General features: G+C 34.3%; 1 protein-coding gene across 1 annotated transcript in view; it reads right to left on the bottom strand.

The window, feature by feature from the left end:
- Window positions 1-19345, bottom strand: part of Cntnap2 (contactin associated protein 2) — a 1917858-nt gene that overhangs the window by 1072725 nt on the left and 825788 nt on the right. The window contains exons 7-8 of the mRNA XM_063250667.1: window positions 13170-13313; window positions 10763-11027 (exon numbers count right to left, since the gene is read on the bottom strand). Coding sequence (XP_063106737.1) covers window positions 10763-11027; window positions 13170-13313 — 409 coding nt within the window. The remainder of the gene's footprint in view (window positions 1-10762; window positions 11028-13169; window positions 13314-19345) is intronic.

The raw sequence follows: 19345 nt of genomic DNA, 5'->3' as shown, positions 1-19345 counted from the left end.
TGTCAAGTGTTTTACTTATTCTATCTTGCAGCAGATTTAATTTTTGTGTTTTAATATTTAGATCTTTGATTCATTCCAAATTTAATTTACTGCACAGTGAAGGATATGGGTTCAATTTTAATCTTCAGAATGTGCAGAGCCAGTTTTTCCAGTAACATTTATTAAAGAGATTGTCTTTCTTACAGTGAATGTGTTTGACATCTTTGTCAAAGATAAAGTGGTTTAGTATGTCTGCAGTTGTTTTTTGCATCTTCTAATAAGTTCCATTGATCTTCATGGGTGTGTGTGTGTGTGTGTGTGTGTGTGTGTGTGTGTGTGTGTGTGTTTAGCTAGTAGCATGCTCTTTTTATCACAGTAGCTTAATAGTATAATTTCAAGTCAGGGATTATGATGCCACCTGCCTTGATTTTGTTGCCTAGAATTTCTTTTTGTACTCCAGTTCTTTTCTGGTTCCAAGTGAATTCAGAATTCTTTTCCCTAATTCCATGACATATACTGCTAGAATTTTAATCAGAATTTCCTTAAATCTGAACAACAGCTTTGGAAGTATGACCATTTTCATTATATTGGTTCTTCCTACCCAAGAGCAAGGGATGTTTCTCCGTTTCCTAATATCTGCTTCAGTCTCCTTTTTCAGAATACTAGTTTTCAATTTAGAGGTCTTTTGCATCCTTTTTTAGATTGATTCATAGGTATTTCATTTTTTTGGATGCTTTTGCAAAAGGTGTGGTTTCTCTGATTTCTTTATCATAGTGTACTGGAGCTATTGATTTTTGAGTGTGGACTTTGTATCTAGTTACACTCCTGAATTTGTTTATTAAGTCTATCAGTTTTTTTAGTAGAGGTTTTATGATCTTCTATGTAGAGTATCATGTCATCTTCAAATAATGATAGTTTAATTTCTTCCCTTCCTCTTTATTCCTTTTATTTTTTTCCTCTGATCCAATTGCTCCAGCTAAAGTTTCCAGAACTATATTGAATAAGAGTGCTGATAGCAGACATCCTTGTCTTGTTCCTGATTTTATTTTTTTTTTAATTTTTTTAACTTTTTAAACTTTTTATTGGTACTGGGGATCGAACTCACGACCGCCTGCTTGGAAGGCACGTGCTTATGCCGCTGAGCTAAATCCCCAGCCCCTTGTTCCTGATTTTAGAGAGAAAGTTTTGTCCTGTATGTTGGCTGTTGGTTTGTCATAGATGATTTATCAGTCTGTCAGATTTTCTGCAGGTAGAATTCTTTATCATGAATGGGTGTTTAACTTTATCAAAAGCTTTTTTTGCATCCACTGAGATGATTGTTTTTGTCTTTGGTTCTGTTAATATGGTGGATTACACTTATTGATTTATGTATGTTGAACCATCCCTGCATCCCTGGGATGATTTCCACCTACTTAATGTTATATAATATTCTTGATGACTTGCTGCATTCTGTTTGCCAATATCTTACTGAGGAGTTCTACATCTATCTTCATTAGGGAAATTGGCCTGTAATTCTTTTTTTTTAGTTGGGTCATTCTCCGATTTTGGTACCAGGGTAATGCAATGCTTGCATCCAGGAATGAATTCAGAATTATTTCTTCCCTTTCAAATTCATTAAAGGATTTGAGAAGTAGTCATTTTAGGTCTTCTCTGAACTTCTTGTAACATTCAACCGTGAATCTATCAGGGCCTGGGGTTTTCTTCATTGGTAGGTTTTTGGTTTTTAGTTATATTTCTGATTTCATTGATTGATAGTGGCTTATTTAAGATTTTAACATACTCTTGATTCACCTTTGATAATTCATATGTATCTAGGAACTTATCCATTTTCTGCATTTCCAACCTTATTAGAATACAGGTTTTCAAAGTAGGTATAGATGATCTGGGTTTCTTCAGGGTACACTGTGATTTTACTCTTTCCATTCCTAATTGCATGGATTTGGTTCTTTTCTTTTTTGATAAGATTGGATAATAATTTGTTGACTTTAATCTTTCAAAGAATAAACATTTGGATTCATTGATTCTTTGTATTGTGTTTTAGACTCCAGTGCATTAATTTCTGCTTTAATGTCTATAATTTCCTCCCTGCTCTTCCTTTCTAGAAGCTTGTGATTCACCATGAAGTAGTTTATATATACTTACTATGTTTTCCTGATGCGGGTATTTACTGTTATAAATTTTCTTCTCAGGACTGATTTCACTGGGTCCTATAAATTCTGGTGTGTTGTTTTGTCATTATCATTCAACAGTGAAAACTGTCCAATTTCTTCTTTATCTGTGATGTATTGGTTTTTCAGGAGTGTGCTATTAATTTCTATGTATTTATAAAGTTCTTGTGGTTTCTTTTCCCATGGATTTCCAATTCCATCGCACTATGGTCTATTACTATGCATGAGATAATTTCAATCCCTTCACATTTACTTAGGCATGCTTAATGAGCTAGTATGCTGTGTATTTTGAAGAATGTTCCATATACAGCTGAAAGAAAGTATTCTGATACAGTGGAAGTAGAATATGCTATATATATATATATATATATATATATATATATATATATATTAAGTCATTTGTTCAAAAGTTTGGTCCAGTTCTAATATTTCATTGTTGATTTTTTGTCAAGTTTTTATATCTTTTGAGACAGTGGGGTATTGAAATTCCCCAATACAATTGTATTAGTACTTATTTGACTTTTCATGCCCATTAATATTTGTTTTATATAGTTGATTGTAAATGTATGTGCTGCATATGTATTTATGATAGTTATCTCTTCTGGGCTTGTTCCCTTTACAAAGATGTGGTGACCTTCTTTATCTCTCTTCATCAGTATTGTCTTGAAATTCACTTTGACTGCAAATAGAACAGTTACTCTATTTTTTTCTGGGTTCTTGCTGCATAAAGTATTGTTTTCCATCCTTTGACTTTCAGTCTATAGATGTGTTTTTTGAATTAAATGTCTTCTTTGTATGTAGCACATTGTTGGATCTTGCTTCTTGATCCATTTTACCAGTCTGTGTCTTTTGATTGGTGAATTGAGACCATTAGCATTGATGGTTATTACCGATATTTATTGTCTTATTCTTGTCATGTTATTCTCCTGTTGTTGACTCCACCTCCTTTCCCCCCATCTCTCTGTTTGTTTGCCTTGCTTGATGAGTTTCTTCTGTTGGAGTTCACTGAGTTACAGTCTTTGTAATCTCTTGCTAGAATTATGCTTCATAACATTTAGGAGTGTTGGTTTAGTGGCTATAAATCTTCTCAAATGTTTGTTGTCATCATTGTATCTTATTTTCTCATCAGTTCTGAAAGGTAGTTTTGCAGGGTACATCAATCTGGCTTAAAGGTTGTTTTCCTTTAGAACATGAAATTCTTCGCCCCAAGCTCTCTGTGGTTGAGAGTTTGCTTTCAGAATTCAGCTGTGATTCCGATGGGCTTTCCTTTACATGTAATTAGTTTCTTTTTCCTAACAGCTTTTAGGATTTTATTCTTGTGTTGGATTTCTGGAATCTTGACTATTATATTCTTAGCTGTAGATTTTTTAATTTATGGCTAATTAGTGCTCTATATACCTTACTTACCTGGATGTCAAATTGTTTTACTCTATCAGAGAAGTTTTCTGCCATGAGATCAGTGAATATTTTTTTAAATATCTTTTATGATATCTCCTGGTTTTTCATTGACACCAATTAATATTACGTTATTCTTTTTTAATTTATCCATCAGCTGCTGAGTTGATTTCCCATGGCCCTTTGCTATTTTTGAGAAATCTTTCCTTTAATCATCACTAACAGCAAGTCTGTCTTCTATGTCTGAGATGCTGTCCTCATATTGGCTAACTCTACTGTTAGCCAATACTTTCTCTACTGTTAGCAAATACTTTCAACACAATTTTTATTCTCCTAAATATCTGCTTGAATCTACCTTATGGATTACATTTGTTTCCTATGCTCAGCATTCATCTCTTTCATAATTTTCTAAACTCATCTATTTTTTTGGTTGTATGTGCTCTACTAAGCATGATCAATATTTTGGACACCATCTCAGAAGTTACCTGAGAGATTATTTCTGATTTGATTTTTTCCAGGGGCTTATTCAATTACTTTGTTGTTACCACTTTAGAAAGGCCAGTTGGGAGGCTTTCAGATTGTCCCACCTCTTTGACCCCTGGGTTTGCCTTTGGTGAACTGGAAGACTGGGATTGCATTTTATTTATGTCTTCTCATTTTCAATTTTTTCGTTTAATTCCTGTGGTGATGCTCATAAATTGCCTATGGTAGATTGCTTTATTTCTAGCTTAAGGACCCTTAGATTATGACTTCTTTTTTAAGTTTTGAGGCTGTTAGAAAATCCTATCTCTTTAATTTGTTGGAAGTGAGAAGTTACAGTTTGGTCTAGTCCCTAATTATCTTCAACTGTGCCACAGTATTTTCTGTGACCCTTAGTTAATCTCAGTAATGGAATACAAGGATGAACAACTGTTTAGAATAGTTGTGTTATTTTTGGCTATATCGGTACCAATAACACCAAATATACTTTAGAAAATGACAAACACAGCTAACCATCAATTTGCCCCTTTTAAAAATATGAACTAGATTTTTAATTATGTAACAAAATTTAAAGCAGACCAGAAAAATATATGCAGTATACAAGTCCTTAATATGTCAATTATGTTCTCAGGGAGAGCATAACCTATTTAACCTATTTAAAATAGGTTAAGGAGAAAATAGAGATGTGGAACAAGAGGAAAAGATTAGAAGAAAGGTTGGAGAATAAAGCTAAAAAGAGACTAGAAACCATGTTTGCACTCACGTAAAGAAATCAAACAATAAAGAGAAAAAGTAAAAAAGAAACCAAAAATAAAAAGGCAAAAACAAACCCATCAACATAACACCAAAAGCAAAGGAGAGGAGGGGGAAAAATGTCCACACCCAAAGCTGTCTCTGCTTTCACTGGTAGACAACCTGTGGAGACAAGAGTCCCAAGGCATATGCTATATCCCAGCAAAGCAGCAGTAGCTTTTTGGTGGAGTAGCAGACAAACTCTGTGAGCCTCACTTTCTAGTCAAGACCAGATTCATTTGACTCACTGCCATCTAAGGGGTTTCTGCAAGCTCAAGCCCAGCTAGGACCCCCTCTATATTGCCAGCAGCAGGTCTGGGTTCTGAGCTGAGCCAGCCCATCTCCAAGATGGCTCCCAGTCAATTGAGCTCTCCCACGGGAGGGCCAAATTTCTGCACTCACCACCAGCCGGTGCAGTCCTTGATGTTCACTGCTCCCTGACACTACTGTGTCTCTCCTCAGAGGTATCCAGGGTCATCAGCTGGCAGTGTTTTTTCCCAAGTTTGAAAAGCTCATCTTATACAGTGAGTCCAGTCAAAGAACATACCGCTGACTACTCTTTCTTCTTCATCGAAGTTTCTCTCCTCACTGTCTCCATGCACTCCAATTTGTACTTCAGATTCTTCCTGGTCCAGCAGACCCACTTCCCTCCTTCTTGTCTTCCTCATGTTGCTGTATTCCAGTGTCTGGCTGGCAACTCTCAGAAAGGCTCTTTATCTGCTACTTACCACTCTGCCATCTTGGTCTCCCTCTATAGCCTCTCTCTCTTTTTTTTTAAAACAATACTGCAATCAATAATTTTATAAAAATGTCACTACTGGAAAATTTGTTAGAATTAGTAAATGTTAACCTATTATAGGTAATGACCTTGAAATTGTTTTTTTTATTTTGATCTTCTAGTTATCTGTACACAAAATTTATCAAAATAATATTGGAATCATATTATTTCTATATATATATATATATATATATATATATATATATATAAATTTTGGCATTCACAATATTATATTTTATACATGGTTTAAATTTTACTTGAGACACATTATATATACTGACAAAATAATATTCCATATCAGAATACACTCTTTAAAATCACCTGCTCTTTTTCAATGACTTTTTTTATTTAAAAAAAAGAAAAAAAAAACCACAAAAACAAACATACAAACAACAACAAAATCCCAAAACAACAGTGATTTGGATAATCGGGTTTCAAAATTAATTCATGGAAAAGAACAGTGCCCATACTGTTTGATCAATTATGCATGCCTCTATCTGATAATCTGAGCATCTGTTTTGAAGATAACCATATGCAGTGTAACAATCATTGTTAAATTTCTGTTGTCCTGTTTCAATTACTTTTATTATTATAGATATGCTTGGACAAATATCTAAGTGTACATCATTTGAAATAAGCAGAATTACTCAAATTTAGTGAAAAAAAGGAAAGTAACATTTAAGGGCTCTAATAATTATGGCTTAAACTTGAAATCAGGAAAGTAATACGCTTTACTAAAGAATTCTCCAGTCTAAGCTCACAACATGCCTGATCTCATATAGATAAATCTCCAGTCACCTTTCTAGAAAGCATTCCAATAAATCACATCAAATATGTGAAGCAATGCATAATAGCATTATCTCATTTTTAAGTTATGAAAATTTATTTAAGGACTATTAAAATAGTTGGAAACTGGAAATCTAGAAATGATTTCCCAGTAATTAAAACATAAAAATTGTATTTTAAATGATTTTCTTTTCTTTTCTTTTCTTTTTTTTTTTTTTTTTTTTTTTGATACAATGAAAAAAAAAAACCTCACAATACAAGTTAGTGTTGGATGTTAGAAATTGGGATGACTTAGTTCTTTTAAAGAAACGTTAATGTTCTGGCTACTTTTTAAAATGTTCATAATCAAGAGACCACCTATTCTATCACTGAGTATAGCAGTAAGTACTCACCACACAGCTTTGCCCAGGTTGAACCAATCTGTGGCTGGTATTCCCAGCATGCTTTTAGCCCTACAAAATGAAGAAAACATCTCCTTCTTCCCCAGAACATTCCCGTGAGACTCAAAGTTTTGTTAAGGAAATTTTACTAAGATTAAAAGATTAAATAAAATCAGGCCACCGTAGGCAGTGGCTGAACCATGGCTGAGCTGGAGGTTTGCAAACTCCTTGGGATTAGCGCAAGGCTAGTCCAGCAGATGTCTGACCTTAGTGTTCCTTCCTGTTAAATACGGCTCAGGGAATGTTTCTGAGAACATTTCCCATTCAGTGTTCTCAGCAAAACACTGAGACCTTGCACTTTTCACTCTGCTGCATGCTTCCCCTTTTTTGCTGTGTATAAATAAAGATGTTGACCATGCTGTGTTGATGCTGCCTCTCTATCGGAGAGATCATATCCCATCTGATCCCAGCTTTCCTTTCAATATGTGTCCAGGTTTTTCTAAATCTCTTGTTGCCCCTCTCAGGATCCTGCTGAGTGAGTGAGTTACAGCAGGCTACAAAGGATTTGCTTTGGAGAAAAATACAAACAAAGATGATTTTAGCTGAGTGCATGTTTACAAGTGATGTGGACGCTGAGCATCATCTAAATTCAAGCAGCTTCTACATAAACAAACAGAGATTCAAATGCTTGAGCTTAGCTGAACAGGTGATTCAGAAGTGGGACGAATTCAAAATGGCTTTTCTGAAACACTTGTTTATATATGGACAGATATTGGTATGTTTTTTCCCAATAGGTGAAAGATTTCCTGCATTCAAATAATCTTCATTTCATTATACACATCCTGAACCACATTTTATGATCATCTTAATATGAACACAGCAGAACTTTTTATTGTTCTAATGTTTGTTTGTATTTGGTAAAATAAAGTGGAGATATTTTGCAACAAAAATCACATTTCAAATGGTAGGTAGGTCTTTTGATTTTGATTTTGGTTCTATGTCAGACAGTAATATATCTTAGTAATTTCAAATTACCCTTATAACATTGTAACAATCTTCCTAGAGGATATATTAAATTCTCCAAATGCAGTGATGGAGGAAAAAAACCTCAAACAAGTAGAAAGTTAAAAAATTCCAACTTATCAAATGAGAAGACAAATCTGTAGTCCAGTGTTTGCCAGACTGTTTTTGGTGCATGTGATTACTGTAATTGGTCATGACATGGTTTTCAATAAAAAAATGAAAACCAAAATTATCAGAGTGCGCTTCAAGCAGCAAAGTAAATTATTTTATGAAATTATTTGTCAGTGAATATCAAACACAACCTAAAATATCCTATACTATCTTTTGATCAAAATCATTTAAAAGTGTAGGTCTCAGTCTGTCCTCCCCAGGAATCATTCTCCTCTTCCTTTTCCTCCTCTTCCTTCTTTTTGGTACTGGGAATCAAACTAACAACCTTGAGCTCACCCAACAGACACTTATGCCACTGAACTATATCCCTTGCCCCTTTTAGGATGTTTGTGTTATGTTAGTTAGTTTTTCTCAAAGATGAAAATGACAAACAATGAGTCCTTAGTTTGCACTATGCACATAGCAAAGAAGAATAAGAAAAGAAAAATGAAAGAAAACCAAATGCTGTATTTGAAATTCAGATATTTTCAATGGCTTATGAAAGACTAAGAAATATTTACATTTTCTGTGAGTTACCTTTACATAGATTCATGAATATTGACTAAATGTGAAAGCCTTGTAAAGTGCCTTTAATTTTTTTTTTTTTAATAGTATAGGACATTGAACTGGGATCCTTTCCACTGAGCTGCATCTGCAGTCCTTTTTGAAGATTTTTTTTTTTTTTTTTTAGGCAAGATCTCCCTAAGTTGCTGTGTTGCTCAAGCCGGGCTTGATCTTGAACCCCACTGCCTCAGCATTCCAAGTAATGGGATGTTACACATGTGCACTACCACATCCAGCAAGGATTTTTTTTTAGTGTAAGAATATACAGCAAAAACAAAGTAAAATTCATGTTGCTTTGTATGTAATTAAGAATCATTGTCTAGAAACTGGAAATAGTGGCACACTTTTGTAATCTCAGCACTTTGGGAGGCTGAGGCAGGAGGATTACAAGTTTGAGTTCATCCTAGGAAACACAGCCAGACTCAAACTCAAAATAGGTAAAAAGTACTTGAGGTATAGTGCATTGGGAGGGCCTTACATTCAATTCTAGTACTTCTTTAAAAAATGGTCACAAATTCAATTTTGTTATTCACTATTTCTTCCTTGTTTTTTTTTTTTTTTTTTTTTTTTTTTTTTTTTTTTTTTTTTTTTTTTTAACACACAGTAAATTAGATGAAAGCAGCATGGAGTCTTAATTAGACCAAATCAAACTAATAAGTGTTTATCATTCATTTAGATCTAATTACCTCAAATAGCATGGTTTCTGTTACCTGGAAACTCACCAGCAAGTTGGGTTTGTTCAGAGAATCTCAGGAGGGAAGACTCATGCTAACACTTGCATATTCTGAGCTATTAGCAAAGAATCTAAAATCTTTACTGTGGGGGAGCTTTTCAACTGTGGGAAACATTCTATGTGTGTTTATTTTATCTTATTTTGGTCTTTCCAGATATATTGTATTTGCTCTGAATCTCCCCAGGTAAGTTTACACAGGGAAAAGATAATAAAATATAATTGATCAATCATTTTAATTGAACAGTCAGAGAAAAAGCAAAATACACAGCGAACAGAGAACTTGAATACTTAGGTGTTCCACAGTACCCTTAGATCTCAGTAGCACAGTTGCATCTGTGATAGAACAGTTCTGATGACTTCCACGAATCCTTTCCAGTTACAGTGTACATGGAAGCCCAAAGCTTATTGTGCAAGAAATCAGCCTTCCAGCAGGAGACAGTCCAGGCCAGATCACTGAATTTGAGCATGCTTGGAGCTCTTCTTCTAGCTGCTATTGTACAAGTGAGAGACAAAACAATATCTGGCCTCTGCCCTCAAGGAGTTTATAGCTCAAGGAAAATATGGCAGATATAATGATATTATGAATTGAAAACCATCCTGAGTATATGCAGAGTGGATCACGAAATAACATGCATAATTTAAATATCAGGGCCCTCAGTCATGTACTTTAACTCTTTGGTCTGAGTTTTCTCAGTGATGGTTATATCTCCACTAATTGCTCAGAATTTTTTTTTTTTTTCTGTTGCGTATTCTATGTTGCTCTTCATAACAAATAAGACTACTACAAGAAATAACTAGAGAGATTTTGGTAAAACACTTTACTATTTATTGATCCTACTTTGTGTTTAATTTTTCTTGGCTTGTAATACCTTACTTGGGAATAATAGCTTACCTTGTACCATATTATTCAGAGATTATGCTGACACTGCTAAGTCTCAGTTAATAATATTTAAGCCTCAGCTTATCATTTCATTGTAATACCAGGTTTAAAAATGACCTTGTTTAATCTCTCTTCAGTTGATACATGTATAGTTTTGTCATTCCATTTGTGTTCAACTCTCAAATTCTTTTATGACAATTTGCATAGTTTTAGTAGCTGCTTTAGGCAGCTGGCTATTCTTTCAAAATTACAATTAAATATAATCTTGTTACTAATCCTGAAAATTTTTCGAATGCACAAAATCAAAAGACACCAGGTATTGCCATGTTATTACAGTCATTTTTGGTTTAAAAATAAAATGTTCACTTAGCAGAATATTAATTTTTCTATTAACTATAAACAGGAATGTCTAAGGATTAGCAGGTTACAATAGTAAGGCAATCTGGACTTTATTTCCTGCCTAAACTTTACCCTTGTAGGAATTTTCTGAGTTTTCATTATTCAACAGTCACAGAAGGTAAACAAGAAATTTTCTTAAAATCCGAATTAAAGTATAATCAAGAGCATGTAACACCACTGAAAATGACACACAGTATGAACTCTGGGAATCACAAGAACAGTTTAAGCAGCAAATGTCAAAGAGATTTCACTGACCTGAGGAAATATCAATCTGGCTCATCTTGGTTTGTGTGACGTTGATGCGAACGCCCACTTTGCTGTCTATGAGGTCAATCTCCACGTTGCCCAAGTTATCCCCAAAATGACTGAAGAGCAGGAGACCATTGGGGTTCCAAGTTCTAAACTGGAAGCTGACTGAAAACAGGTCCTGTTCAGGCCGTCCAGGCACCTCCAGGTAACTGGTTGCATTGAAAAAGACTGGCACCGTGTAGGGCTCCACACACGAGAAACTCAGGTTTCCCTACGAAGCAAAAAGAGATTGGTTTTGTTGCCAATGTGGAACAAAACAAGACTCATGTAAGAAAACTCTGGATAAAATGATCTACAAGTACAAAAGCAATACCTAAGCCTGTGCAGACAGCAGCATGCTGCAGGAAATCTCCTGGAGTGTGAGCATAATATTGCACAATAGCTGGCCACCTGGGGAGCTGCTAAAGCATCATGCAGTCTGAGAATGACAGCTGGCCCTTGCCTTGATGGGCTGACCATGGGGTGCACTGAGTGCTTGTATTTGGGTGTGGTTTGCTAAACCTTCAAGAGACACTGACACAGCACTAATACTGGCAAAGCCCAGGCTGAGGAAACGCAGGCCCCTGCCCTCTTCTCTATGGCAATGCCAGAGTCCATCCATACATGGCACCTCTGGTCCACTGCATGCTTATTTGCTAATTGTGTGTTAGCTTGACATTTGACGGCGGATATCTTTGGATTTGTCTACATAGCTGCTGCTACCTATGGATTGATATTAACCATTCAACATCTCTACAACTGATTATTTTTTTAACTAACTCAGCACCCATTTAAGATTTTATGAAATATGTTTGTATCACAATACATTAATGCTTATGGAACTATCAGTATACATGTACTTTTGGTATAAATAATGAATTTTAGCCACCATTTATCCACACTGGATTATATATTTCAGTGACTATATCCTTTTCTTTGAAAGACTTGAGAATCTACATTTGCTTCTGACTTCTTTTATCCAATGTTAACATTTTAAAGAGTATAACTTAATGACATTTTAAACAACTCTCTCTCTCTTGCTCATACTTCTGCATAGTGTATACACGTCTGTGCAGGTATGCATACATACATTACCACACCACATATATTTTACAGATACTTAGCTGTTCCATTTTAGCACATGAACCACTAAGTCTAAGACACGATGTCGCTCTGAATTAATATTCAAATTAAATTTGCTCTATATCTTCACAGAAGATTGTTTTTAAAGGCTTGCTATTTACCAGTGGAAAGAACTGCCTAGCTATAATAGCTGAAATGTTATCATTGACCACATACCTGATTGTCTCTCAGAAAAAATAAAAGATTATTTCTGAGCAATGCTGTTGACTCTGGAGTTGGCATACTGTGGGAAAATGAGTTTGTGAGGAGATTGGGTGGGATGAGCCTTGAATCAATTTCATTAAAATAACAAACTTGGTACCTCTGAAAGCAAATTTTCTATATAAATATTTTCCTTTGTAGGGGTGGTTAGAAAATTCCACGCTTGTCTTTATCATACCTAATATTTTGAGCATGCATGCATATTTTGATTCAAAAGTTGATTCTATGCCTGCCCATACAACTGTTTGTTAAAGTAGAATATATTTGTATAGCATCAATATTTTACAGGATGTTCCTGCTACTTATTTACCTTGGAACCTGCATTTGCCATCAGATTCCATTGTGCAGTTATGGCTGATTTGGCAATGAGTTTCCCTCACACAACCCTCTGTAGTTTGAGTACTAAGTAAACACATCTCAGGAGCGACAGTAAGGTCTGGGCACAACTAACATTTTATCTCTGCTGAAGGGTGCAAATTATGGAAACTGGACTATGACAGCTGACAGTCTAAGCAACATTTTTGGAGGAAAAAAATAAAAGGATTCTGTTGCCATTTCATCCAAAATACTATGGATGTGTACATAGTATGTATGTATTTGTGTGTTATATATGAGAAAGGACTGTAACGTGGGAACTCACATAATATGAGTCCACAATCTATATCAATGACATAAAGTCACCTTGGAAACATTATTTCAGGTGAAATCGTACTGTTCTCATCTAAAAATCCTCATATTTTTCTTGCAAAATTTCCCTCAGATTATCATACATATTTATGGCATGCCTAATCCACGCTGCCTATAAGTGAAACTATTACTGTTTCTCTCTTGTCCACACACTTTACATGAAAAGATCATCAAAGTTTAATTTTTAATTAATATTAATGTATCACTATTTTGCTTCATTATTTTGCACTTTTGAACCCAACATATCCATTATGAAATATTTGATGATCTGGCAGTGGCCGTTTGACACCCGTACAAGACAGATGATTCTTATGGACCAGTATTTTGACATGCAGTCTCTCACCACATTGGATGGCTCTAATTTCTTCCTCCTGGCCAGGTCAGTAATGTTGATTCCATTGTAGTTCATGCTTTCCATGCAGCCTTTAAAATTCTTTCTACTACTGGAACTTGGTTTTCCAGAGAAAGGTATGCCTCCAAAAGTTATCTTTGAGAAAAAAAAACATAAACAATGATACTGCATTATATAAATGAAAAAATATTACAAATGCAAGCAAGGTCAACTATCTTTGTCTCAATCAAAACATGCAAACATTATGGGATTTTAGTTACAAAATCTTCTACACATTATGTTCTTATTGAATTGCAAAATGGATTCATTAATTTTGATCATTATAACTTGAGCAATAAAATAACAAAAATGCCTTGTATTATTTGCTACCCAGAGGCATCTTGTAAATTTTCTCAAGAATATTTTGAAAGATTTTATCCAGTAAATTTTTTAACAAGTAATATTAAAAATAGATTTTCATGTTTATCATTCAAAGGCATATTATCAATAAGTGCCTCTGGTAGTTTTCTAGATAACAAGCACTAGTACAATAATTTGATAAAAATGTAGCCCAAAGCAAAGAATACTATATTTACTAGCTGCACATTTATTATGATCTAATGACTAGTAGAGCCAAAAAGTTAATTATATTTATTTCAAATATTGCAAATACCTCACAATATCATTAGTGTATTGATTAGGGACTTCTTAGGGCTTGGGAACTATAAGTTGAGCTGTATATTCTTAAAGATATTATGGGTTTTCCAAATCCTACTCTAGCCCTAATACAAGTGCTGCTTAGTATGTTCCTTTAGCTACTATTGATTATAGAAGGAGCTATGCATTTTTCTGTGTACCTTTGGTCAATTTACAGTATTCTAATATCAAGCACTTATAACACAATATTATAATTAATATCTAGTTTCCCAGAATTACATTTTCTGTTAGTATATTAATAAATAATACAACTATTATTCACAGCTATAATATTGAGATACACAATTCAGACTTTAGTTCTGTTTAAATTTTTCCCTATGATGCCAACATCGATTTTTCTTTTAAGTTTTTGAAAGGAAAAACAATAGCTCAAACATTTTTAGATATCAGGATTCCATATTTGGAACATAAGAAAATATCTTTGTGTCTAAGTAGGTCATATTCTATTACTTAGTGCCACGGAATTTAAAATGTTTAATTAGTTTTGGGGAAAAGTGCAAATCAATTGTTTATAAAGCAATAGTAAAAAGCAAACTGATTAGATATTGTTAATCATGGTTACCTCCACATATTTGCCATAGGGTGACAAAATAATGAGGGAAGTTTTACAAGGGGAGAATGGAAAATTTAAGAAAAATAAAAGTATAAAAAAGATTAGGAAACTGTGAAAGGAAAAACAGAATGAAATTTATGATGGTAGAATGTTGGAAAAATATTTTCCAGTGCATGGAGTTGATCTTATCCAGTGTTCCATACTTGACCCCAATGTCAGTGATGATATTTATTGATAATAAATGGAGTTGCTGTGCTTATTTGCAGTTTCTTTTATCAGTTTCTTCCAACTTAATGAAATCTATTTTCATTAATTTCTTCCAGATTAATGAAATCTATTTTATCACATGCAACCTCGCATTTTGAGTAATATCACTAAATAGTAATTTTATTTTTTATTTTAAATAGAAAGCAAAACAGAAAAAAATTGTAGAAATGACACAGAATTTTAAGAAAAATAGCATGAAGAAAAAATAAGAAATCATTACTAGTTCATCTATTATACATTGCTATCTCAGAAGTAGTTGGTCGAGTTATATAATCAACCATTAAAATAGACAGTCAAAAATGACAGCACAATTTATTCTGTTTCATGAACTATCAAAAACTTAGGAGCATGATTATGTATCTTGCACACTTAAACATACATACAGTTATACGTGTATACCTACAAGTTGTTCTTTCCTTCTGAGCACTTTCTTTTTCTTTCATTATTATAATATCTATTACACATTTTAGAACTTATTATTCTTTCAGTTTATTATTATCATTATTTTTTATGTAGCCACTGTGGAAAACAATATGAAGATTCCTCAAAAAACTAGGATTGGAAGTTCTACTCAATCCAGATATTCATCTCCTGGGTATTTTCCCAGAAAAACTGAAAAGTTCATGTCACAATGACATATGGACACCTATGTTTACAGCAGCACAATTTGTAATAGCTAAATCTTGGAAACAAACAAAATGCCCATCAGCTGCAGAATGGACAAAAGATGTGATATTTTTACACAATGGAATATCATTCAGCTATAAATAATAATTTTAAATTACTCCTCTTTTTGTATAATTTATTTAATTGGAAGCTTTCACTTTTTATTGGGATAATTATTGAAATACTCCTTTTGTTTTTTGGCTTCCAACAACCTTAGGCACAGGATCTATCTCAAGGAAGTGTCCAGCTGATGTATCACAGACTCAAGTACACAGATTTCTAACAATTAAGTGGTTTCTGATCCCAGCTCTTTATGTAAATAATCGTGTGTTATTACATTGTTTCTATTGAGCAAATGAAATAGTACACAAAATGCTTTTGAACATTGTAATTATTGTAATCAAAAAAGAATGTTGAAGTCAGATCAATAATGGGTTCTGTGTCTCTTGTGATAGTCTTCTTAATGATGTTCTCATTCAGTAACTTTGCCTCTAAAGATATTAATGCATTCACCATTTTATTAGCCAGAAAGTATTTACAAAAGAGAGCATAGATCACTAGATATGTTTAAGTATGCTTTCTCTCCCCTTCTTTAGGCAAAAAAATTAATGGTTTGCAGCTGCACACATTGCTACCAATTCAATATAAACATGTATCAACCTCTTTGAAACTGATATTTAAATGGAAGGAGTGTGGGTGACTCCAAGGACAGTTATGGGGTAAAAAATAATCCTCTCTATTCTCTCTCCCTTTCTGCTGGCTGGAATGCAAATGGAAATGTGATCTACCCTCTTTGACTGAATTGTAGCAGGGACAGAGCAAGATAAAAGGGGACTGGGTTAGCAGCTACAGGAGTCTGCATTCCCTTGATATGAAAAAGGTAAACATGCTGATATTATGGTTCTGCTATGAGCAAGTGAGAGATTCTGTAAGCAGAGTTTATTTCCAAAGACAATGGTGCAGTATCCAAAGTAGGTTTACCCTAGAATTGGAAGACCAGAGCAAGCCCAAGATAAACAGCAGATTCCTGTCCTGCCCTTTGGTTTCAATGGCTCAGAGTTGGAAAAGGAAGCAGCGCACATCTGTGCATCACTGTATCTGTGCCAGACAGCCATGGAGCGAGCAGCTTGCCTGCAAATGGTGAATGAATGAACTCATGGTGTAGCATGGCTACAGGGGAGGGGATGAAATCAACTCTTAGCCCATCTCCCATTAAAAATTTTTGTACCAAATTATGTCAAAAGTGCCAAAATAAACCTCGTGTGTCTTTTATGACACCCATCCTTAGGAATGGGGAAAGACATCTTCAATCACCCTTAGCAGTGCAGTATGGAATCTGCTGATCCTGGTTCACAAGAACTGATTTTATATGGTCATTTTTCAAAATCAAAGTCTGTAAGATTTAATATGAAGTATAGTAAGCAGAAAATTAATATCTATTCAAGAATTATCTGTACATTTACCATCATATATTGCGGTCAAGTTTATTTGCACCGACAGTGTCTATGTGGTATGAATACCACACAAAGATGTAATGGACACCTCTTTCTGATCCAGTGTTCAGTACTGTCCAGTTGGTAATGAGAAGTCAACTACAGTGGGGTTTCTACACTGTGAAGATCAAGGAATGCCATAGCTCAAGGCAGTGCTCCCCTTCCATTCTCTTGGGAGACATTTACCAGCACATTTGTGCCCGTACGTCTCTGTGCTCTTGGCCTTGCATCCTCTCTTCCAAAAAAATGAAACAGTTTAATTTCAAGGAAGTCAGACACCACACCATCTGCTTTTGGAAAGAAAAGACCAGGCTTCTGATACTTTTGGAAGACTTTAAATGCTTAGTGTGAATGTTGTGCAGCTGATACTAATTTAGACTTGAAGCTAGTTCTCACGCGTGGGTTCAGTGGCTCCCCAGACACATCAAGGAGATGTGTGACAACACAGACGGCCTCTATCATAGTTCCCAGATTCCTTTAAGAAAGAAAACCACAGGGATCCCCTTTGCATTAAGACAAACACAGAGAAATAAAGGATAACTTCCACTATGTCTTTACAGCTGTGACAGTGACCATACTATTGAGAGGAGAGTTACCAGGCAGTATCTTTACAAAAAGAAAAGAGTAAGTATATCCAGTTTCTCCATAAATTTAAATTTTTGCAGAGTGCCTCTGTATTTTAGGCATGGCCTGGCATTTTGTCTATAGCTGGCATTCCTGGCATGATGTATAGAGAGGGGATTCACAGGGTCCATGAAACTATTGGACTGTGTGTGGAAAGTGGTGTGTGTCCATGAATATTCATAAGTTTCACCAAAACTCAATAAGGTCTGTGACCCAAAGTTTTTAATTCTATTTTTTTGAAAATTGGGGTTACGTTTGCCCAATGCTAATATTTCAGGGTTTCTCAACTCTTCGAGGGTACTTCAAAGTTCACTAATGAGAAATGAATAATTCATCTTTAAATTCTGTCAGACATGGAGAGTGAAGTCACAAGAGCTAGAACAGATTAATTTACAGTAAACAGAAACTTCTGGTATTTTTGCATTTTTCTCTTCAGTGATTATCTTGCTTTGAAGATATTTGGAGTGCCCTAATTATTTACCAATAATCTTAAAATATTCATCAGGGTTTGCATAGTATATTCAATACTGAATTCCCAATTAGGAAGGTATTTCATGTTACACAAAACTTAGAAACTACTTAAACATACAAAGAAAATAGACAACAAATTTAAAACATCAGGCTTTCTCACATACTATTAGTGGTCAGGAGCATTTGTGTACGTGCAGTCTCAGACCTGGAGAGCAAGGCACATGATACTGGTATTTTGAAGGAACCTCGTTAGCAGTGGACACTACTTAGACATTGTTGGAAACACTAGCTTGACGGGATTTCCTTATTTAATCATACTACATTCCTTCCAATGATTTCCTATCTTTGTGAAGCTGAGTTTGTGTTCATTCCTCTGATGACAAGTATGTTGTATGAAGAACATTACGTAAAGTAAAAAAAATTAGAACAGGTTAAGATGATGGCACTATCAAATTTGATTCCAAAATCTGAAATGTCCAGGGCAAGTACACTTATCCTATTAGTAAATCACTACTGTTACTTAAAATTGTTAAAATGAAATAAAAATTGCATTTGCCAAATAGCTACCAGATAATTGGGCATGAGATTTAAATTATTGGGCCTGATGACCTGTAACTGTTATGAAAAATTATTAAGACACTAAGGGTTTCATGAACTCAGAAATTTTTGAAAATGCTAGGTGATTAATAATCTATCTTTTTATTGATACAGGGGTTTGTGACTTTTGCATTGCCCTTAACTTCTATTGCAAATAAAACTATGATAAATATATCCATAAAAATTGTAATCCCTGTATGCAATTAACAGCTTTGACAGACAATTTAAAGTTATATTGTTCTCCAAATAATTTATTAAGAAATCTAATATGTCTCCTAAAATGTTATGGGAATATATAAGTGTATATGCATATGCATGTTTATACTTAGCATTGGTATATGTGCAGTCTCAGATATTAATTATTTTTAAATCTTTATTTTTTGAAAGGTAACATGTGTCTTTTAATTCATGTATAAACAAAATATTTTGAATTTTCTTTATAAATTTTTTTATTATTATATGTTAGAAAATAGGACTTAGCAAGACACCTACCTACAGTAAAGAATTTATAAGGACATAATACAAACCGTAGATGAAAGTCCTTATACTCAATATTTTATGATAAACTCCAGGCAGCTCTCTGTATATAATGCACTGCACATCCTCAAGAATAATAGGTAATAATTAACTAACAGCTGTGACAACTTGGATGTAGAGAGTTCTCAACAGGAAAAGGCTGTTTCCCAGAGTGGCAGTAAAGTATTAGAAGATACCATCGAGCAGAAAGTGATGGATGTAGTAGGAGTTGCTCAGGTCCTTGGATGTATGCGCTTAGAGAAGGTTATAGGATCATAAACACT

The sequence above is a fragment of the Cavia porcellus genome, unplaced genomic scaffold (assembly GCF_034190915.1).
Source record: "Cavia porcellus strain 051 isolate PalLab524CR breed Dunkin Hartley unplaced genomic scaffold, mCavPor4.1 scaffold_6, whole genome shotgun sequence".
Lineage (NCBI taxonomy): Eukaryota > Metazoa > Chordata > Mammalia > Rodentia > Caviidae > Cavia > Cavia porcellus.
Note: the sequence above shows the minus strand (reverse complement) of the source record. Positions and strands in the feature narration are given on the sequence as shown.